The sequence below is a fragment of the Leptopilina heterotoma genome, unplaced genomic scaffold, assembly GCF_015476425.1.
Source record: "Leptopilina heterotoma isolate Lh14 unplaced genomic scaffold, ASM1547642v1 Lhet_15, whole genome shotgun sequence".
Taxonomy (NCBI): domain Eukaryota; kingdom Metazoa; phylum Arthropoda; class Insecta; order Hymenoptera; family Figitidae; genus Leptopilina; species Leptopilina heterotoma.
The window spans coordinates 1873945-1897676 of NW_025110867.1; the positions used below are offsets into that span (position 1 = coordinate 1873945).

A 23732-nucleotide genomic window follows, 5' to 3' on the forward strand; every position below is an offset into this window, starting at 1 on the left:
AAGTCAAAAGAAGTGCCTTAAAAAATCTATGAAATAATATAAAAATAATTTAAAATAATATTTTGTAAAAGTTTTGGGAAAACTTACAAAAATTATTCTAATATTTCGTTGAAACCATTTATATTTAAGTTGTTCCCAAAAAGGAGATCTACAAATTAGTAAAAAAAATTTACTGTAATAACTTTAATAGTTTCAAAGATATATGCCAAAGCATCGGGAATTTTTTTAAACACGATTTTTGAGTACATACCTGACGTTAAAAAAGACCAAAATCAATCAAAAAGTTAGTTGAAAATTATCACTAAAACAATTCTTTCTATGAGAAAGTAATGATAATCCGAATATTCTATTATAAACTTTAATATATTTAACTTTAATTTTGTAAAGTTATACATGTTAAGAGATGAAAAATGATGAATGATTCGCATCTCTTATTCAACGCAAAAATTAAGTTCAGTGGGGAATTATAAAAACAATCAAAACACAATTAAGTAATTTTCCTATTTTTTCAAATAAAATACCGGTTTTCCTTGAATAATGAAGCATGCAGTTTTACCAACAGATATGCAGAGTCTTCGTTAATATATAAATGGATATACAAAGTATACCTTCACTTTCTTGTCTATGAATGATCTATCACTGATCAACAAAATTGACGTAAAATTTAAATTAAAAAATTAACTTAAGAACTGTTTGTTGATAAGCGAAATTAAAATGAAATTATTTTTTGTAATCAGTATTTTTCTGCCTCTTTTCTACCAAATTTCAAGTGGCTTAAATACGGTAAGCAATAAAATTTATTTACAGATATTGTATATATTAATTACTTATTAAATAAATGGAATTATTTCTAGTCTTAAATGGATATATTTTAAATTAATTTTGCAGTTAATTATTTTTGTATTGTTCAACATGGCTTGTTTGCAGTAAAGTTTTAGCCAACATTTTTTAATTATGGTTAATTTTTTTTTTCATTTAACATCCAACTTCAAAATAAAGAATTTAAATTAGAAATAGAATTTATCACTCTGTGAAACATTATTTTACATATGTAAGATGAATTTATGAAGTTTTCAAGTCAAACTGTTAATGTAATAAAATAACGTAAGAATTTAACGCACTGTCACACAGTGAAACAAATCGCAAATCTAGCTGGACAAAATTCGTAGCTCAAAATTTTTTAAATGAATTTTCATGACAATTTTTAGCTAGGGGTTTTTGGGATCGCTGATTACGAATCTGACGTTGGTTTTCAAAAATTCAAAATGGTTGATTCAATATGGCGGAGGATTTTTTAAAAAGTGGTCGATACCTATGAAACTCGGTATCTAGGGGTTTTTGGGGTCGCTGATTACGAATTTGATGTTGGTTTTCCGAAATTCAAAATGGCGGATCTAATATGGTGGACAAGTTTTTCAAAAAATGTCTGATTTGTATGAAATTTGGTATCTTGGGGTTTTCGAGGTTGCTGATTACGAATGTGATGTTGGTTTTGAACAATTAAATATCGTGGATTTAATTTAATAAATATGGTTGATGAATTGTTAAAAAGTAGATGGGTTTATATAAAAACTTAGCTCTGGAGACTTCTTTGGCTGCTGATTATACAGTATTTTTATTACTTTCTTTGAAATAAAAAATTCCGAAGTTTTAACATCAAAACTTTAAATGATAAAACTAACTTAATAATTTTAAAAAAGAAAAATAGTTACAGTTGACTGAAGTGAAGTCAAACAAACATTATTTCTTAATCATCATTGTTTTCGTCGTCTTGATTAATTTCAAAATTCTCTAGAAGTCACAATACATCAGGCGAAATGCTATCGCTTTTCTTTGGTTTCTTAACTCAAGCACTGGTTATGCGACGATCTGAAGAAAGTAGTAACATGTTTATCAAGTCACTCATTGGCTGTTTTCGGCACTCGCCCCGAGTTAACTCCGGGTTAATGGTGATTGGTTAGACCAACAGAATGTTTTTGATGATTGGATAATAGTTAACTCGGGGTTAATCCTGGATGAGTGCCGAAAACAGCCATTGTATCACTTCTGAAAAATTTTCAGGTGTGATATTCCCTAAAGTTTTTATAATCTTTACAGCTTCTTTTATTATCCTTGGACCATGAATAAGTAGCTTGTGGATACTTTGTGGCATGTGATACCACTTATATTCCTTCACATAAAGTTCTGCTATTTTAGAGCAATATTTTTCAAACGCATCAATATTGATACTAAATCCAATGGAAATTGTCTTTAAAATCGTAGAAAATCTTCTAATAAGCTCTTCGTCAACATCTGTTATATCTGCTGCAACATATCATTTACTACTTTCCACCCGCCTATTATACCAGTTGACATTAATAGCTTGAATGGCCGCGACTTTATTTTCATCCGAATCTTCAAACATTAGGGAAAGCGCAACCGAAATGTTATGCATTGACCCTTTTCTATGTATGATTTTAAAATCATACTCCAATAGTTAAAGTGAACAGCGGGCTAATCGTCCAGTTGGATTTCAAAGATTTTTTAACCATCTTAGACTACTATGGTCGGTTATCACCGTGAAGTGATAACCTTCCAAATAAAACCAAAACTTTTTAATTCCCCAGATGACTGCCAAGCATTCTTTCTCAGTTGTGGAGTAATTGCGATCTGCATCAGAAAGAATGTGACTAGCGTAAGCGATTACACGCTCTTGACCATCTTGTACTTGAGTAACTACAGCACCTAAGCCGAAGTAACTAGCATCTGTTTGGATGCAAAAAGGGATTTTAAAATCCGGGTATCCCATTATTATTGGGGGAGAAGTTAATATCTTTTTCAATTCATTGAACGCATTATTTTTTTCGTCGGTCCATTTGAAAGGTTGTTTCTTTTTAGTTAAACGCGTTAGTGGCTCACATATTCGAGCGTAATTTTTAAAAAACCTTCTATATCAAGAAGTGATTCCAATGAACCAGCGAAGTAGATGCAACGTTCTCGGTTGAGGAAAACTTAATATGGGGCGAACTTTATCATCATCGATTGGTAAACCTTTATGATTTATTACAAAGCCTAAGTATTTTGCCTCAGGTACACAGAAGTTACATTTATCCGGATTAAGCGTTAAACCAGATTTTGTCAATTTATTAATGACTCATTCTAACCATATCAAATGCTACTCATACGTTTCTGTCGCTATTATCAGGTCATCTAAATATGCGAATACGAAGGGTTTCATATCAGGAGTTATTATTTTATCAATAAGCCTTTGGAATGTGGCTGGTGCTCCACGAAGACCAAAAGGCATTCTTTTGTATTGCATTAGCCCCAATCCTGGCACAAAGAAAGCAGTTTTTGCCTTACTTTCTTCGCTAAGCGGTATTTGATGATATCCTAATTTTAAATCTAATTTGGAAATATACTTATCAGCGCTAAGTTTATCCAAAATTTCTGCCGTGAACAGTAAAGCATGTGAATCTTATCTGTTACATTATTAACTTTTCTAAAATCAATGCAGAGACGGTAGGTACCATCCGGCTTACGAGCCATTACAACCGCATTACACCAATCACTATTTGATGTTTCTAATATTCCTATTTTAATGAGTTCTTTAACTAATTTAATGAACTCCTCGCATACTTTAGGCGACATGCGATAATTTTTCTAAAGAATTGGAGCATTATCACCTGTATTTATTACATGTTATACCAATTTAGCTGGGTCAATTTGTCTGGGACCGGAGCAATTATTCTTTTTAAAAGTACGTCGAGATGCTTTCTCTCTTTGTTAGTTAATTCGACTAATCCTGCACACGAATTATCACTATTCGGCTCGCCTTTACCAAAGTCTACCCTAACAACTGGCTTATCTGATGCCCACATTTTCTAATCATTAATTTCAATTACACAGGCACACAAAAAAAAGTCAAAACCCAGAGGTCACACCCCCCTATCCCCATTTTTTTGGGGTCGCTGAAACCGAATAAGACCATTAAAACTTTTTCCATTGGCCATTTTGCCGCTACCACCCCCTTACACCTGCTCCCGGGGGTTGAAATTTCAGTTTAAAAGGAAGTGGAGTAGGGTATTTATTCCTATGTTTTTTAGGTCGCTAAAACCAAAAAAGACTACCAAAAACAAATTCTTCCCTCCCTTAACCCCCTACAACCCCGGGTGAGGGGTCGAAATTCGAATTTTCACAAAAAGTCGATTACGCTGTCTAAACCTACGTTTTCTGGGTTTCTGAAACCAAAAAAGACTACTAAAATGAAATCCTTTCCACCCTAAACCCCCTACAACCCTCTGCAATAATTTTTGATAATTAATATTTAATTTTCAATTTCGCAAAAATCGATCCGTTTTATTTGAAAAAAATTATTGCAAAGGATTGTAGGGGGTTAAGGGAGGGAAGAAATTGTTTTTGGTAGTCTTTTTTGGTTTAATCGACCCAAAAAACACAGGAATAGACACCCTACTCCACTTTTTTTAAAACTGAAATTCCAACCCCCGGGAGCAGGTGTAAAGGGGTGGTAGCGGGAAAAAGCCCAATGAAAAAATTTTTTAATAGTCATATTCGGTTTCAGCGACCCCAAAAACATGGGGATAGAGGAGTGTGACCTCTGGGTTTTGACTTTTTTTGTGTGCCTGTGTTATTATTCCAAATGTTCGAAAAAATCCATACCTAATATACAATTTTGGAAATTTTAATAAATTTAATTTAATTTTATTTAATTTTGGAACTATTCAGTTGTATATTTAATTAGTTATTCCCGCGAAAATTATAAGCAAAAAACTTTCACCAATAATAGGCTCTTTAGTACAGTTCGCTAATAGAACGCTACTTTGTTTGTCATTATTTATTTTATAATTATTCAAATGAACCATAGATTCTCCTACCGAACGTACATAAGTTCTACCTAAACCCGTATCAACTAGTGCTTTAATTTCTGAATTTCCTATTCTAATATTTAAATAAATAATAATATATATAAATAATATAATAATATAATATATATAAATATATATATATCAATAAACATTCTTTTATTTATGTAAGGTTTTGAATGGGAACTGTCACCGCCTAATGTATTAATTTTAGTTCTCTCATGTCCTAACTAACAAGCTAGGTTGGGATCCCCGCCAATGGCTGTTCACTGCCAAACATCGTCGATGTCTTCGATGTGCTGGGATTAATGGATGCTTATCCACTGCCAGACATGATTGACATCATGAATATGTTCGGTAGACTTGCCGTGGTGGCGGGGCTTTTTACTAAAAGACAACCAAACAGAAAGAAATGAACATGATGAGCGACCGTCAAAAAGAGGAATACCTGCAGGGTAATACTTCAGTTAAGGGACCATTTACACCTTCGGTAAACATTTCCAGAACGGAAAATTTTTCATTGGAGTAAAAGTGACAGACTGTGTATTTGACTCTCTTACTCCAATGCAAATTGTCCTTTTTGGACAATTTTTACAGAAGGTGTAAACGCTCCATAAATACCTCACCGGTTCCGATTGTCAAACGCCTAGCGTGGGGTCAATAACCGGTAGCTTGTGGATGCAGGAGGGCAACGCCGCACTGAAGGTTCCACAGATCATCGTGAAGAGGTTGGATCCACAAATCATCGTGGACACAACAAGACGAGAAAGTGGAAATAGTCTACAGAGTGTGTGGCAGCAGCGGGAGGTCCGCATTCAGCCCCGTACACTCGGAAGTGGATGACGAGGCGATCAGAGAGAATCGCGAGGACAGCCTTCGATTGAGAAAGAAAGAAGCATTGTGTCTTGAAAAGATACTAATAGAAGTCGCAAGGATGAGTAACTTTTGTGACATCAAGAAGAATGTAAATAAGGCCGTTAAGGATGGACTTAAAGTCCTTCAAATCCTACTAGAAGAAGCAAAAGCGAACAACGCCGAAGAAAAGACGTAGTTCCGGCAGTCCATAGGGGACTCAAGCCGCAACTATGAAAAATAAAAAGGAGGACAAGAGTGCGGAGGACAAACTAAAGCCAGAATGTCAAAAACTGGAGCAAAAAGCAGCGAGGGGATCAACAATGGGCATCCGAGTGGCTCAAGGTCGGACGTTTCCCGACGTTTTGGGTAATCTTCGTAAGGAGGTTGATCCGGACGTTAGCCAAACAAAGGTCGAGTTGCAAAGACAACAAAAAGGGAAGACCTCCTAATTAAAATCAGAGGCGACTCCAATAATGAGGCCTTTACCGAGGAGGTTTCCAAAGCGGTGGAAGGCATGGGTAAGGTACAGTCGGTGAATCGAAAAGTAACGCTGGAGATTTGCGACTTGGATTGCCTTACCCAAGTTGAAGAAGTCCAACAAGTGTTGGAAAATGTCCTGCAGAAGCCAGGAAGCAGGAAGGTGACGGTCCTCGGACCAAACCGACGAAGGATTAAGCTCGCGGCAGTAGTCACCGACCCAGAGGAAGCGAAAAGGCTGCAAGAAGTTGGACGCCTAAAGATTGGCTTTATGTCGTTCCCAATTAGAAAGAGAGTAATGGTCACTAGGTGTCATAGATACCTCGATTATGGCCAAATAGGGAATGAATGTAAGGCGGCGGACAGTTCGACTGTGTTCTTCAAGTGTGGAGAAGTCGATCATAAGTTCGCAAACTGAAAAAGAGGCCCAAGCTGCTTTCTCTGTAAAGAAAAGTATGTCGATAAGGCAGATGTTAACCATATTGCTGGTTGTGGTCGATGCGCAGTTATCAGGACAGCCCTCGAAGAGGCCAGGAAGACTCTCAAGAACAAATAGTAAGTAGGAGAAAACTTACAAAAGGCAGGTGAGTCATAAGATAATTGTCGACATGTCGAGAACTTCATAATCTCGGTTATGATAACAAAAGATCTCGACGGCCGCCAAAAAGCGTAATTTAAATTAGCTTTTAATTCGTTTATTTCTATTTATTCTGTGATTTATTTGTCCTTTTACTATTTTAAATTATTTTGTGATTTTTATCTGTTCTTTTACAATTTTATCTATCGAACATTATATATATATATAATTGTACTGATTATTTGTTTCTGCTTTTTACATCCGTTTACATTTTTATCATTTGACTTTTTACACATTTTAACATTTGTTTCTTCATTGTTGTGCTGTAAATTTCGCTTTGCCATTGAAATAGTTTTAACTTTCTAATTATTGACGCAGAAGAACCGCTAAAAAATAACAAAGTCGCAATAGCGACAAAGTTGGAGCGCCGCCCTCGAAGGCTAAAGTCTTACGACAGTTCCGAGGGTAAGTAAAGGGCTTTAAAAGAAGGGTTACGGGTTTTAGTTGGTCGAAACTGGCAGTAGGTCGCCACCTTGTTAAACAATTATCATTTTATTTATTTTTTATACCAACCCCACATATCCTTGGAGTGCGGAATCCAAGGTAGCTGTAGGCAGATTTCCCAAAATTCCATAAGAAAAAAAATCTTAGTGGGGATTATTTATTTTATGCGATTCAGTATCAACTGATTCGAGTTTACAATTAATAGGTTAATCAGAGACTTTTTTTAATTTATTGTTTATACTATTTGTTTTACTAGTCGGGTTTAACAATTTATTATCACAGTTGTTAACAACTAAAGTTTCAATATTCAAAAAAGACTTTACTCTTTTATCTTTACGAGCCTTATTATTCGAGGTTAAACTATTTTTATTCGATTTATTTTTTACTTTATTATTAAGGGTCTGTGAAAATAAATTAGGAGGATCAGCGACCCTAAGGTTGATCCCCATTTTTAGTATTCCTTACAGTAAGACGATTCGCAAGTGTATTTCGTGACGTCCGTTTCTCCGCATATGTGGCAGAATTCATTCCATTGATCCATTGAAGTGGACATTTCTTCCACACATCGTCAACCTTACCACAATTAAAGCAAGGATGTTGAGATTTAGCCTCACGAAATTGTTTCTTTGTCGAACTCTTTCTCGTTGTCTTCCCGAATAGATTTTTTTGTTGCTTTACCAAAGAATGCGAACTCGGGAATGAAAAAATTTTTTGGCTTCTGTAGTCTTCTTTCAGTTTTAAGAGAATCTAACATTTTCTCAACATCAGATGCCACTATTGCTAATTCGTCTAAGTCCCTAAATTTTCAGCGTTTAATACTTATTTTGAATTAGGGTCACATGTTAATATAAACCCGATCTAACATATCTGAATTTAATACAGCGCGACTTTTTCTTCAAGACGCCACTAATAATTAATATTACCGAATCATAACCATCACGCATTTCTAAATTCATCCTACGAATTCCAACGAGATTTATTTAGGCGGTACCATTGTAGCGCTATACGCTCGTCTTACAATAGCCTGAGAATGTTATTCCCCATTTTCTAACTATGGAATCGAGAGGTTTCCAATTATTAATCAATGGAGTATTCATTAAAGACCTATTATTTAAATAATCGTTAGGAATTCTTCCTGATTGAGGTTTAAAATAAGCTACCCTAGTTTGAATGGGTTTAATATAACGATTATTTTCCACGAAAGGTGGATCAATTACTGGCCTAGGCTTGTGCCAATCTTCAGCCGGGGCTGCGCCTACCTTTGGATGAATTAAAGTTCGATGAGTAGCCTTGCCATTACTCGGCCATATTCAGCCAGTGCTGACTTGTAATTAGCCTCAAGGACTTCTTCTGTCTCATTTATTGGTTTAAAAGGTGATTTTATATCGTTTTTGTCCCTATCTACTGGTTTATTAACATTCAGATGTCTTGGTGTTAACAGACACTCGTTTGTTTCTGCTGACTCCAATTGTCGAAAATTCTAACCGAAATTTTTTTTCTCAAAACTTATTAGGGGCTCAGCTACTTTAATCACTAAATTTTCATAATAAGGGGGCAATGAAAAATCAATTTTTGACTTTTGAATGACCGCTGTCAATTTACCTGGTTTATGTATTACGAATTTTTTGCAGGAGGGGGTAATTCTACACAAATAATCATTTCACTGATTTTGATAACCTGTCATAGTGTGTGATGCTGAATTTGCAACTGTAGTTCCGACCGTTACATACAAATGACTGGTACTACAGGTGGTGATAGTTTGGGTAATCGAATTTTGTGTGCAATATACTGTCGTCGTAAACGGTATATAAATCGCCTGTGAGACAGGAGTGTTTATTATTTTCCTCATTCTATCTAAGGTATCAGCGCACAAATCGTTAATTGATTTTAAATCAGAATCAATCTGTTCGGTTTGAAGTCTTCGAGACCATATTTTTCGAGATTATGTTACCCCTTTGTCCTCTGAAGTTGGCCTTTGACCTATGTCGTTTGAACTAATTTTGAGGTTTTCTCGCTCTCTGACTTATAATATATGACCCAATAGACCAGCAAAAAGCTGGCTGGATACCAGAGGTCTTGAAATGGCCCTGGAAAAGACCGAGGCACTGCTGGTCACAGACAGACGTGGTTATGAGCTCCCACGAATCGTGATAGACGGATTCGAGGTCAAGTGGAGTAAGCAAATTAAATATCTTGGTGTGGAGTTGGATGGAAGGTTAAACTTCCACCACCACATGGCTACGGCGTCAAATAAGGCGATTGAGTGTGCGGCTAATCTTTCACGGTTAATGTCAAGTGTAGGCGGACCCCGTAAACAAAATAGAAGACTGGTGGCGAGTGTCGCCCACGCTAAAATGCTCTATGCAGCACCAGCGTGGACCCCATCCCTGAGGAGTAAAAGATGTGTGACCATCTGTGAAAAGATACTGTCGGCGCAGAGATCGATAACAACGCGTATCATCTCTGCATATAAGACGGTATCTACGAGTGCTGTGCAGGTCCTTGCAAGTGTCCCACCAGCAGATCTTTTGGCGAGGGAAGGGGAAGAAATGTTTCTCTTTTCTAAAGAAAGCAGTTCCTCGGATGAGGAATTAAGACCAAGCAAGGGCCTGATACGCAAAGAAGCGAGGCACAGGCTCATAGAAAGATGGCAAGAAAGATGGGATGGTGAGAAAAAAGGTCGATGGACTTATCGCCTTTTCCCGGCATCGCCACCTGGATAAATAGGAAACACGGTCAGGATTCCTATTATTTGACTCAGGCGCTCACAGGTCACGGGTGTTTTAACTCGTACCTGTGTCGTTTTAAATTACGCGAGGACAAGGTGTGTGCATATTGACAGTTCCCTGAGGACAACGCGGAGCACACCCTCTTCTCATGCAACAAATGGGACTTGGAGAGGCGGGCCATGTGCGAAGGTGTAAACAGTCAAGTTGAACCGGAGAACATGGTATCGGTGATGACCCAGTCAGAAGAGAATTGGCGGCAAGTCGAGAACTTCATAATCTCGGTTATGTCGAGGAAAGATATCGACGGCCGCCAAAAAGCGTAATTTAAACAGCTTTTAATTTGTTTGTTTGTTTCTTATTAATTTATTTTGTGTTTTATCTGTCCTTATACTTTTTTTTAATTTGTTTTATGTTTGTACTTGTCTTTATACAGTTTTATGTTTTTAATATTATGTACGCGGTTATTTTTTTTATATATCCGTTAACAATTTTATCTTTTCACTTTTTACACTTAATTACACATTTGTTTTTTTTATTATTGTTGTGCTGTTAATTCCGTTTTTACATTGAAATAGTTTTAAATTTTTTACTATTAACGCAAGATAACCGCAGAGAAAAGCAGAAAGTCGCATTAGCGACAGAGTTGGAGCGCCGCCCTCGAAGGCTAAAGTCTTACGACAGTTCCGAGGGAGGGTAAAGGGCTCCAAAAGAAGGGTTACGGGTTTTAGTGGGTCGGGCTGGTAGTAGGTCGCCAGTTTATTAAAATTATTATAATATTTATCTATCATTATTTTATATTTCTTTCTTTTTTTCTTATTGTACCAACCCCACATAACCTTGGAGTGCGGAATCCAAGGTATCTGTAGGCAGATTTCCCAAAAGTCTCTAAGCAAAAAGAAAAAAATATATATTAAAAGGTTATGGCCAGCCTCTTATAGGTGGCTTATATTGGCTATTTTCGGCACTCGCCAAAAACAGGCATTAGGTCGCGGGTCAGAAGACAAACATAACCAAAAAAAAATTTTTTAGTCGGAATTTCCTATCTTACCGTGACTAAATGATCTAGTTGAAATCTAGCAATGGGCGCATAGAGACTAAGACAAATAGGAAAATTTTTGTACTGGATTGAAAGGGGGCAAGACAAGTTTTATAGTACATTCTCTGATGAAAGACATCCTTCCACACGACTGTCACTAAAAAGAATAAAATTATATATAATCAAAATAAAGGTTTGTATATGTTTCTTTACAGAATTTCGACAACAATTGTCCTGATAATATGAAACCAATCGATAATGCCAATAAATATGGTTTTGAAGAATATTGTGATTGTGAAGATTATTTATTATATAATCCTGAAGATGAACAATGTTACGATGCTTATAGAACAGGTCCTTGTTCCGATGGATATTATTTTATGCTTCCGCCTGGAGAAATAGTAGCAAAATGTGTGAAAAATCCCTGCCTTATTGATGGTCTTGTTCCTTATAAAGAACAATGTCACCATCTTTGGAAATATGGATACCCCTGCAAGGATAATAATACTTATTTAGGAATTGACGATAATTTTCAAGTAACATGTGACGACTCAAAGTACTTAGGAACAATTAATAGTGAGGTAACTTTTATAAAACCGAATTAAATTAATTTAAATTAGTTTTGATAAAAAAGAATGTTTTGGTTGATTTCTGTAGGTGGCATTCGTATTTTCATGAAATTAATTTAATGTTTCAGAATTCATCAAAAACCTGTCCAGAAAATTCGTATTTGTTTTCAAGACATTATCCGTCGAATTATCTTTGCGAGTGTGAAGAGAAATTTTTATTTGTAAATCGTACTTGTTATGCAGCTTATAGACAAGGTCCTTGTCAGCAAGGTAGTTACTTAATATTTCCTTTAGAAGGGAGTTATCCGCAATGTAAATCAAATCCTTGTAAATTAGATGGTCTTGTACCATTTAACAATGGCTGTTATGAAATCAATGAATATGGCCCAGCATGTCCTGATAGGTTCGATAAATTAAGTGCCGTAGGAAAAATGCGTGAGTTGAAATGTGTTTTCGTGTTGCCAGGCCTTGTATTTAAGGGCATTATAAATGCGCCTGCTAAGGTTTGTCCAAAAGGAAGTAGAAGAGTTCTCCTGTTAGGATGTAAACTTGCCCTTCAATAGACTTCTATAATTATTAACTTTCTTTTCTCTTTGACTAACATAAAAAATTATATAAAATGATCTGTATTGGAGAATGTCACATTCCACAAGAGATAACTTTTTACATAATAAACGTCTCAAAATTGGCAATGTAAGTATTAATAGATATAAAGCTAAATAAATAAAAAATTGAAATAATTAAAGCAATTAAATGAATAATTATGTGTTTTTGTATGTGTGTAAATGAGGCATTTTACGTGAAATGTTCTAAATAAAAATTTTACCTTCTTGAAAAAAATTAAATATTAATTATTAAAAATTAGGAAAATTTTTAAAAATATTATAAATAAAATTAACCATTGAAAAGAGCATGAAAAATCCTTCTAGAAACATATTCGACAGAATTTTTCTGATTACATGTATGTACAGAAAAAATTGAAAAAGTAGATGGTGTTTAGCAAAATTGGTAAAATTGATCCCTCCAAATTTACGAAAAAGGCAAAAATGTATTTTCTGTCACGTTTCTACTTGATAGAACAATAAATTCCCCGAGTTTCAATTTTTTCAAGAAGTTGAAATTTTATCTTGGCACTTAAATGCCTCATATGTAATGTGGTTCTTATTTTAGAAAAGTTTAAATTTCTTAGGTCGCTGGCTGGAATTTGAATTAAAATGTGAAAAAAGAGATCTACGCACAAAAACAGTCCATTTAATAAATCTTTACCCGTGCCGGCTAAAGGTTAAAGTTTAAATGGGATTTAACATGGGTTAGGTGCACTTCTACAAACTGTATTATAACTTTTCTATTTCATAAAAATTTGACCTGCGACTACTGCTTTTTATGATATTTAGTATCCTGAACACGAATCTGACGTCAAAAACAACTATTGACAGCTAATGGTTGTTAAAAAAGCTGTAATAATAGCAGACAGCTAGTTATAATTATAAAATGAAAATTATTATTATTTTTTCTTATGTCGAATATTATATATTATATAATATTATATTTATATTAAAATTAACTATTTTAAATTTTATAAATTTATTGTTTCATTAATATTGTGTTCAGATCTGATTGTGTTGCAGATAAGTATGAAAGATAAATTTAATATGAGACTAGGAATGCGCTTTTAAAAGAAAATAGTGCCCTATTATTAAAAGAAAAATGTGATTCATTCTTCTAGAGATCTATCTAACTCAATACCTAATAACAAATTATTTCTTTATCTAATTAGAATTGTTTCATTTTAGTTATATCTGTTTTTGTCACTTTAACGATTATCACATCAGTAATCTGCAGATTAACTAGGTAATGTAAAAAAAGTTTTATTTTGTACATTAACTTTACACAGGTAATCCGCAGATTAGATAGTTAATGTGCACTTAACGGGTTTCCGGACCTTAAGTACCAAGAACCAAGAAAATCTGAGAACAATTTCATCGTAAGTCGTATTGGATACACCATTTTGAATTTTTAAAATCCAACATCAGATTTGTATTCGGCGACCTCGAAAATCCCCACGAAGTAGCAAGTTTCAATCGATTTCATTCATTTAAATATATTTTGTCCGCCCGAGTAACAAGTTTCAAGGAAATCTGAACAATTTTTTTTAAATCCACCATTTTAGATCCGCCATTTTGAATCCGACAATTTTATTTTTTTCTATATATTCAATTCTTATGTTATTAAAGTCAATGAATCCAAAAAAAACATTCAGAAAAAGCAAAAATTCAGCTTTATTTATAGAAATTAAGTAAATTTCAATAAAAATCAGTTTCTCAAACATCACTCCCCCACCAAGCCTGTAAAAAGAGAATACGAACTAACTTTTAGGTCGGTCAATGTTTCTCTCTTTAGATACACCTTAAGGAAGAAAACCTACCACATGGCAGTCCTGGCAATCCAAATTTTTTTTGTGTGCCGTTGTTATTGGGGGAGAAGCTAATATCTTTTTCAATTCATTGAACGCATTATTTTGTTCGTCGGTCCATTTGAAAGGTTGTTTCTTTTTAGTTAAACGAGTTAGTGGCTTACATATTCGAGCGTAATTTTTAATAAACCTCCTACAGAGCCTCCTATACCAAGAAGTGATTCCAATGAACCAGCGAAGTTGACGCAACGTTCTCGGTTGAGGAAAACTTAATATAGGGCGAACTTTATCATCATCGACTGATAAACCTTTATGACTTACTACAAAGCCTAAGTATTTTGTCTCAGGTACACAGAAGTTACATTTATCTGGATTAAGCGTTACATCAGATTTTGTCAATTTATAAATAAATCGTTCTAACCATACCATAAATGCTCCTCATACGTTTCTGTCGCGATTATCAGGTCATCTAAATATACGAATACAAAGGGTTTCATATCAGGAGTTATTATTTTATCGATAAGCCTTTGGAATGTAGCTGGTTTTCCACAAAGACCAAAAGGCATTCTTTTGTATTGCATCAGCCTCAATTCTGGCACAAAAAAAGCAGTTTTTGCCTTACTTTCTTCGCAAAGCGGTATTTGTTGATATCCTAATTTTAAATCTAATTTGGAAATATACTTATCAGAGCTAAGTTTATCCAAAATTTCTGCCATGAACGGTAAAGCATGTGAATCTTTAACTGTTACATTATTAACTTTTCTAAAATCAATGCAGAGACGGTAGGTACCATCCGCCTTACGAGCCATGACAACCGCATTACACGAATCACTATTTGATGTTTCTAATATTCCTATTTTAATAAGTTCTTTAACTAATTTAATGAAATCCTCGCATACTTTAGGCGACATGCGATAATTTTTCTGACGAATTAGGGCATTATCACCTGTATTTATTACAGGTTATACCAATTTAGCTGGGTCAGTTTGTCTGGGACCGGAGAAATTATTCTTTTTAAAAGTACGTCAAGATGCTTTCTCTCTTTGTTAGTTAATTCGACTGATCCTGCACACGAATTATCACTATTCGGCTCGCCTTTACCAAATTCTACCCTAACAACTGGCTTATCTAATGCCCACAATTTCTGATCATTAATGTCAATTATTATTCTAAATGTTCGCAAAAAATTCATACCTAATATACAATTTTCGGTTAATTTTGGAACTATTCGGACGTATATTTAATTAGTTATTCCCGCGAAATTTATTGGCAATAAACTTTTACCAATAATAGGCTCTATAGTACTGTTCGCGAATAGAACGCTACTTTGTTTGTCATTATTTATTTTATAATTATTCGAATGAACTATAGATTCTCCTACCGAACCTAAATAAGTTCTAGCTGAACCCGTATCAACTAGTGCTTTAATTTCTGAATTTTCTATTCTAATATTTATGTAAGGTTTTGAATGGGTACTGTCACCGCCTAAAGTATTAATTTTATTTCTCTCATGTCCTAACTGACAAGCTAGGTTGGGATCCCCGCCAATGGCTGTCCACTGCCGAACATCGTCGATGTCTTCGATATGCTGGGATTAGTGGATACTTATCCACTGCCAGACATGATTGACATCATGGATATATTTGGTAGACTTGCCGTGGTGGCGGGGCTTTTCACTAAAGGACAAACAAACAGAAAAAAATGAACTGATGAGAGACCGTCAAAAACAAGAATACCTGCAGGGTAATACTTCGGTTAAATCCCTCACCGGTTCCGATTGTCAAACGCCTAGCGTAGGGTCAATGGCCGGTAGCTTGTGGATGCAGGAGAGCAACGCCGCACTGAAGGTTCCACAGATCATCGTGGAAAGGTTGGATCCACAAATCATCGTGGACAGAACAAGAAGAGGAAGTGGAAATAGTCTACGGGGTGTGTTGAGTGGCAGCAGCGGGAGGTCCGCATTCAGCCCCGTACACTCGGAAGTGGATGACGAGGCGATCAGAGAGAATCGCGAGGACAGCCTTAGATTGAGGAAGGAAAAAGCATTGTGTCTTGAAAAGATACTAATAGAAGTCGCAAGGATGAGTAACTCTTGTGACATCAAGAAAAATGTAAATAAGGCCGTTAAGGATGGACTTAAAGTCCTTCAAGTCCTGCTAGAAGAAGCAAAGGCGAACCACGCCGAGGCCGATAAAGCGGATATGTACCTAGGATGTACTATCGGCATGGCAGAAGGTAACCGTGAGGACAGAAAAGAGAGGCGAGAGCGCCACTACACACGTCAGTTAAGGCGTGCAGTCATAGACGCGCCGAAAAGAAGACGTAGTTCCGGCAGTCCATAGGGGACTCAAGCCGCAACTATGAAAAAGAAAAAGGAGGAAGCACCTCCAAAGAAGGTGGACAAGAGTGCGGAGGATAAACTGAAGTCAGAATGTCAAAAACTAGAGCAAAAAGCAGCAAGGGTATCAACAATGGTCATCCGAGCGGCTCAAAATCGGACGTTTGCCGACGTTTTGGTAAGCTTCGTAAGGAGGTTGATCCGGACGTTAGCCACACAAAGGTCGTAGTTGCAAAAGCAACAAAAAGGGGAGACCTCCTAATTAAAATCAGAGGCGACTTCAATAAAGAGGCCTTTACCGCGGAGGTTTCCAAAGCGGTGGAAGGCATGGATAAGGTACAGTCTGTGGATCGAAGGGTAACGCTGGAGATTCGCGACTTGTATTGCCTTACCCAAGTAGAAGAAGTCCAACAAGTGTTGGAAAATGTTCTGAAGAAGCCAGGAAGCAGGAAGGTGACGGTCCTTGGACCAAACCGTCAAGGGATGAAGCTCGCGGTAGTATTCACTGACCCAGAGGAAACGAAAAGGCTGCAAAAAGTGGGACGCATAAAGATTGGCTTTATGTCGTGCCCAATTAGGAAGAGAGTAATGGTCACTAGGTGTCATAGATGCCTCGATTATGGCCAAATAGGGAATGAATGTAAGGCGGCGGACAGTTCGACTGTGTGATTCAAGTGCGGAGAAGTCGATCATAAGTTCGCAAACTGTAAAACAGGCCCAAGCTGCTTTCTCTGTAAAGAAAAGTATAGGAATAAGGCAAATGTTAACCATATTACTGGTTGTGGTGGATGCAGAGTCTTCAGGACAACCCTCGAAGAGGCGAAGAAGACTCCCAAGAACAAAAAGTAAATAAGAGAAAACTTGCAAAAGTTTCAAGATTCACTTGCAGGTGAATCATAAAAAATTGTCGGCATGTCGAGAACTTCATAATCTCGGTTATGATGAGTAAAGATCTCGACGGCCGCCAAAAAGCGTAATTTAAATCAGCTTTTAATTCGTTTGTTCTGTATATTTCTATTTATTCTGTGATTTATTTGTCCTTTTACTATTTTAAATTATTTTGTGATTTTTATCTGTTCTTTTACAATTTTATCTATCGAACATTATTTATATATATATATATATATATATATATATATACATATTATATGGGTGATTTTCCTGAAAGGGACCCTTTTTTGGTTGAATTTCCAAAAAATCAAATTATTCTTTTTTTGTTACTTTTCTTTCATAAATAAGTTTAGAAAATGTTTAAAGATAAAAATATAAGTTGCGCAAAATTAATTTTCAGAAATAAGACCTCCAGGAACATTTTACTATCATGTGTTCTAGAGGTTAAGTATAATTAATTATAACTTTTAAATTAATTATTTTGTAAAAAAAACTCGGTAGGAATATTTGTTTTAAATAATAAATTGTTATGTTTTAATTTATTGCACTTTTTGCTTGTATATTTTATTTTTATTAAATTAATAATTTAATTTGAGGGTTAAATATTTCAAAACAATGATTAAAAAATTAAAAACAAAAGAAAACGCCTATCAAATATAAAAAAGGCTTCGGAGATGAATTGATAATTTAATGAAAAAATTCTCATTTTTTCTAATTTTAAAAATATTACAATTTTTTAAACAATATTTTTAGTTTTAATCATCAAATATTTTCACATCGATTACATATTATGTTTAAAACGTTAAAAAATATGATGTTATTATATAGAAAATGAGGCTTCGGAGATGAATTTAATTTTTACTCTTATTGATAATACTATTTTAATTAATAATTTAAATAACTTTTTTTACCTTATTTTAAACAAATGTAAGTAAAAAATAATCCTTATATTCTAAACTTTAATTTGATATATATCATAAATATGTTGAAATTGTTTAAATACGTTAAAATATAATTATAAAATATACATTCTGTTTAACCAAAATTCGATGACAAAATTAAATATGTTTTTTAAATAGGAAGAAATTTAAATATAAGCAATAGAAGATTATATAAAGATAGATAAATCTTCGTAGATTATAAATAAATTTTTCAAAAAATTTAAACTTGATAAAATATTAATGAAAAATTAATTTAAATAATGAACCTCATGTTGGAGACACGTGAAGTGGTCCCTTTCAGGAGAATCACCCATATATATTTGTACTGTTTATTTGTTTCTGCTTTTTACATCCGTTTACATTTTTATCATTTGACTTTTTACACTTTTTTAACATTTGTTTCTTCATTGTTGTGCTGTAAATTTCGCTTTGACATTGAAATAGTTTTAACTTTTTAATTATTGACGCAGAAGAACCGCTGAAAAAGAACAAAGTCGCAATAGCGACAGAGTTGGAGCGCCACCCTCGAAGGCTAAAGTCTTACGACAGTTCCGAGGGTGGGTAAAGGGCTTCAAAAGAAGGGTTTCGGGTTTTAGTGGGTCGGGACTGGCAGTAGTACCTTGTTAAACATTTATCATTTTATTTATTTTTTATACCAACCCCACATAACCTTGGAGTGCGGAATCCAAGGTAACTGTAAACAGATTTCCCAAAATTCCCTAAAAAAAAGAAATCTTGGTCGGGATTATTTATTTCATGCGATTCAGTATCAAACGATTCGAGTTTACAATTAATAGGTTGATCAAAGACTTTTTTTAATTTATTGTTAATACTATTTATTTCATTAGTCGGGTTTACCAATTTATTATCACAATTGTTAACAACTAAAGTTTCAATATTCAAAGAAGACTTTACTATTTTATTTTTACGAGCCTTATTATTCGCGGTTAAACTATTTTTATTCGATTTATTTTTTACTTTATTATTGAGGGTCTGTGAAACTAAATTAGGAGGATCAGCGACCCTGTGGTTGATCTCCATTTTTAGTTTCCCTTACAGTAAGACGATTCGCAAGTATATTTCGTGACGTCCTTTTCTCCGCATATGTGGCAGAATTTATTCCATGGAAGTGGACATTTCTTCCACACATGGTCATCCTTACCCCAATTAAAGCAAGGAGGTTGAGATTTAAGCTCACGAAATTGTTTTTTAAGCGAACTCTCAGTTTTACCTGATTTACTGTCAGATTTTTTCGATTTTTCTTTATTCGAATTACACTGGAGCTTCACTTATTTTCAGTCTCACTTATTTGTAGTCGCACTTATTTTCACCATTTCCAGTCTCACCTATTTTCAGTTAAAACGTTCTCGGTGCGTTCTCATTGGTTGTTGTTAAATAATCCACCAATCAAATCAACACGAATGTTGCGTTTCAGAGTGAAAATAAGTGCGACTTTGCCTTTCAGTTTGTTTCGACTTAGTGAAAATAAGTGAAGCTCCAGTGTAGGCTTATTATTATTTTTTTTATTATTCGAATTTGACTGATTATTATTTATATTTGAATTAGAATTTACATTATTATTAGCTGAAAGTGACTTGATTAGTTTGCTAGTAAAAGATTGAAATTTTTTATCAAGACAATCAAAAAAAGATTTCAAATTTTTCTCGTTGTCTTCGCGACTAGATTTTTTGTTGCTTTACCAGAGAATGCGAATTCGGGAAAAAAAGAATTTTCTGGCTTCTGTGGTGTCTTTCAGTTTTGAGAGAATCTAACATTCTCTCAACATCAGATGCCACTATTGCTAATTCGTCTAAGTCCCTAAATTCTCGGCGTTTAATACTCATTTTGAATTCGGGTCGCATGTTAATATAAACCCGATCTAACATATCTGAATGTAATACAGGGCGATTAAATTTACGATATAAACCCTGCATGCAAATGATAATATCAGCCGTAGTTTCACCAGGGCCCTGAATTCGATTGGCGACTTTTTCCTCAAGATGCCACTGATAATTAATATCATCGAATCGTAACCGACACGCATTTTTAGATTCATCCCACGAATTTCAACGAAATTTATTTAGGCGGTACCATTATAGAGCTATACCATCTAACAAAAGTACTGCTGCACGAAGAACCGCATTATTCGTCGCAGATAAGATTTCCATTACATCATCTACTCGCTCAAGAAAATCCTCTACGCTCGTCTTATCATAGCCTGAGAATTTTATTCCCCATTTTCTGATTATGGAATCGAGAGGTTTCCTATTATTAATCAATGGAGTATTCATTAATGACCTATTATTTAAATAATCGTTAGGAATTCTTCCTGATTGAGGATTAAAATAAGCTTCCCTAGTTTGAATGGGTTAAATATAACGATTATTTTTAACGAAAGGTGGATCAATTACTGGTCTAGGCTTGTGCCAATATTCAGCTGGGACTGCGTCTACCTTTGGATGAATTAAAGTTCGATGAGTAGCCTTGCCATTGCTCGGCCAATGTCCAGCCAGTGCTGACTTGTAATTAGCCTCAAGGACTTCTTCTGTCTCATTTATTGGTTTAAAAGGTGATTTTATATCGTTATTGTTACTATCTACTGGTTTATTAACATTCAGATGTCTTGGTGTTAACAGACACTCGTTTGTTTCTGCTGACTCCAATTATCGAAAATTATAACCGAAATTTTTTTAATGATTATTTATTATTATTTTTATTTATTTTTTTATTATTTATTTTTTATTGATTTTTTTATTATTTAATTGATTAGGGGCTCAGCTGCTTTAATCACTAAATTTTCATAATAAGGGGGCAATGAAAAATCAATTTTTGACTTTTGAATGACCGCTGTCAATTTACCTGGTTTATGTATTACGAATTTTTCACTGGAGGGGGTAATTCTACACGAATAATTATTTGACTGATTTTGATAACCTGTCCTAGTGTGTGATGCTGAATTTGCAACTGTAGTTCTGACTGTTACATACAAATGACTGGTACTACAGGTGGTGATAGTGGGGGTAATCGAATTTTGTGTGAAATATACTGTCGTCGTGAACGGTATATTAATCGCCTGTGAGACAGGAGTGTTTATTATTTTCCTCATTCTATCTAAGGTATCAGCGCACGAATCGTTAATTGATTTTAAATCAGAATCAATCTGTTCGGTTTGAAGTCTTCGAGACCATATTTTTCGAGATTATGTTTCCCCTTTGTCCTCTGAAGTTGGCCTCTGACCTATGTCGTTTGAATTAATTTTGAGGTTTTCTCGCTCTCTGACTTATAATCTATGACCCAATTTTAAGGTTATGGCCAGCCTTTTATTGGTGGCTTATATTGGCTGTTTTCGGCACTCGCCCCGAGTTAACTCCGAGTTAATGGTGATTGGTTACACCAACAGAATGTTTTTCATGATTGGACAATAGTTAACTCGAGTTTAACCCTGGGTGAGTGCCAAAAACAGGCATTAGGTCGCAGGTCAAAAGACAAACATAACCACACAAAAAAATTTTGGTAGGAATTTCCCATCTTACCGTGACTAAATGATGTAGTTGAAATCTAGCTAGGGGCGCATAGAGACAAAGACAAATGGGAAAATTTTTGTACTGGATTAAAAGGGGGCAAGACAAGTTTTATAGTACTTTTTCTGATGAAAGACATCCTTCCACACGACTGTCACCAAAAATACTAAAATTATATATAATCAGAATAAAACTTTGTATTTTTTTCTTTACAGAATTTCGACAGCAATTGTCCTGATAATATGAAACCAATCGATATTAGCAATGAATATGGTTCTGATTATGAAGAATATTGTGATTGTGAAGATTATTTATTATATAATCCTGAAGATGAACAATGTTATGAACCTTATAGAACAGGTCCTTGTTCCGATGGATATTATTTTATGCTTCCGCCTGGAGAAATAGTAGCAAAATGTGTAAAAAATCCCTGCCTCATTGATGGTCTTGTTCCTTATAAAGAACAATGTCACCATCTTTGGAAATATGGATACCCCTGCAAGGATAATAATACTTATTTAGGAATTGACGATAATTTTCAAGTAACATGTGACGACTCAAAGTACTTAGGAACAATTAATAGTGAGGTAACTTTTATAAAACCAAGTTAAATTAATTTAAATTAGTTTTGATAAAAAAGAATGTTTTGGTTGATTTCTGCACTGAGAAAACTGGAGTATTGGTCTAAACATCTGGAGAGACAAATCGTTTATATTTGAGAGTTAGCTATTGGATAACAATCTAAATGTTCAAATTCACCATTGACAGATATTCGTGCCATTTCTCTTGGAGGGAAAATGAGTTTATAATAGAGGGACAAATTAACCATCTTGAGAAATCCCTTCCTTATCCGGCGCGAAATGAATAAATATAGCAACCTAACCCCTAAATTAAATACATAAAATGTCAGAAAAATAATTTCGCGCGCATCAGATCGTACACATTTTCTGCGCAACTTTTAACTCTCAGATATAATGGGAGAGAATATACAAGTAGATTTCCATTATCAATGCAAAATTTATTTTAGAAGGACTATTTAACTCTCTTCATAAGCAAAGGAAACATACACTTTTTGAACCTCTGAATTTGACTCTCCAGTTTTCTCAGTGTGTGGGTGGCATTTGTATTTTCATGAATTTAATTTAATGTTTCAGAATTCATCAAAAACAACCTGTCCAAAAAATTCGTATTTGTTTTCAAGATATTTTCCGTCGGATTATCTTTGCGAGTGTGATGAGAACTTTTTATTTGTAAATCGTACTTGTTATGCAGCTTATAGACAAGGTCCTTGTCAGCAAGGTAGTTACTTAATATTTCCTTTAGAAGGCAGTTATCCGCAATGTAAATCAAATCCTTGTAAATTAGATGGTCTTGTACCATTTAACAATGGCTGTTATGAAATCAATGAATATGGCCCAGCATGTCCTGATAGGTTCTTTAAATTAAGTACCGTAGGAAAAAAGCGTGAGCTGAAATGTGTTTTCGTGGTTCCAGGCCTTATATTTAAAGGCATTATAAATGCGCCTGCTAAGGTTTGTCCTGCAGGAAGTAGAAGAGTTCTCGTGTTGGGATGTAAACTTGCCCTTCAATAGACTTCTATAATTATTAACTTTCTTTTCTCTTTGACTAACATAGAAAATTATATAAAATAACCTGTATTGGAGAATGTCACATCCCGCAAGAGATAACTTTTTACATAATAAACGTCTCAAAATTGGCAATGTAAATATTAATAGATATGAAGCAAAATAAATAAAAAATTCAAATCATTAAAGCAATTAAATGAATAATTATGTGTTTTTGTATGTGTGTAAATGAGGCATTTTACGTGAAATGTTTTAAATAAAAATTTCGACTTCTTGAAAAAAATTAAATATTAATTATCAAAAATTAGGATAAATTTTTAAAATATTATAAATAAAATTCACCATTGAAAAAAGCAAGAAAATCCTTTTAGAAACATATTCGACAGAATTTTTCTGATTACATGTATGTAGTACAGAAAAAATTGAAAAAGTA

General features: G+C 34.5%; 1 protein-coding gene across 2 annotated transcripts; it reads left to right on the forward strand.

Annotated features, from left to right (window-relative positions):
- Positions 1-603: 603 nt before the first annotated feature.
- On the forward strand, positions 604-23578 carry LOC122498514. Of its 2 annotated transcripts, none has more exons than XM_043606283.1 (3): positions 604-783; positions 21929-22300; positions 22868-23578. In XM_043606283.1, exons 1-3 carry the CDS (start codon positions 715-717, stop codon positions 23303-23305), a joined length of 879 nt encoding a protein of 292 aa, XP_043462218.1. In that variant the 5' UTR covers positions 604-714; the 3' UTR covers positions 23306-23578. The 2 variants fall into 2 exon arrangements, with proteins under 2 accessions (XP_043462218.1, XP_043462219.1); XM_043606284.1 differs by lacking the exons at positions 21929-22300; positions 22868-23578 and adding exons at positions 11256-11621; positions 11738-13073.
- The last annotated feature ends 154 nt before the right edge of the window (positions 23579-23732 follow it).

Bases quoted from the DNA above. Each gene is read 5' to 3' on its own strand.
- LOC122498514 (XM_043606283.1), top strand. From the start codon at position 715: ATGAAATTATTTTTTGTAATCAGTATTTTTCTGCCTCTTTTCTACCAA. The intron at 784-21,928 runs GTAAGCAATAAA...TTTTCTTTACAG, and splicing joins TTTCAAGTGGCTTAAATACG to AATTTCGACAGCAATTGTCC. The intron at 22,301-22,867 runs GTAACTTTTATA...TTAATGTTTCAG, and splicing joins TAGGAACAATTAATAGTGAG to AATTCATCAAAAACAACCTG.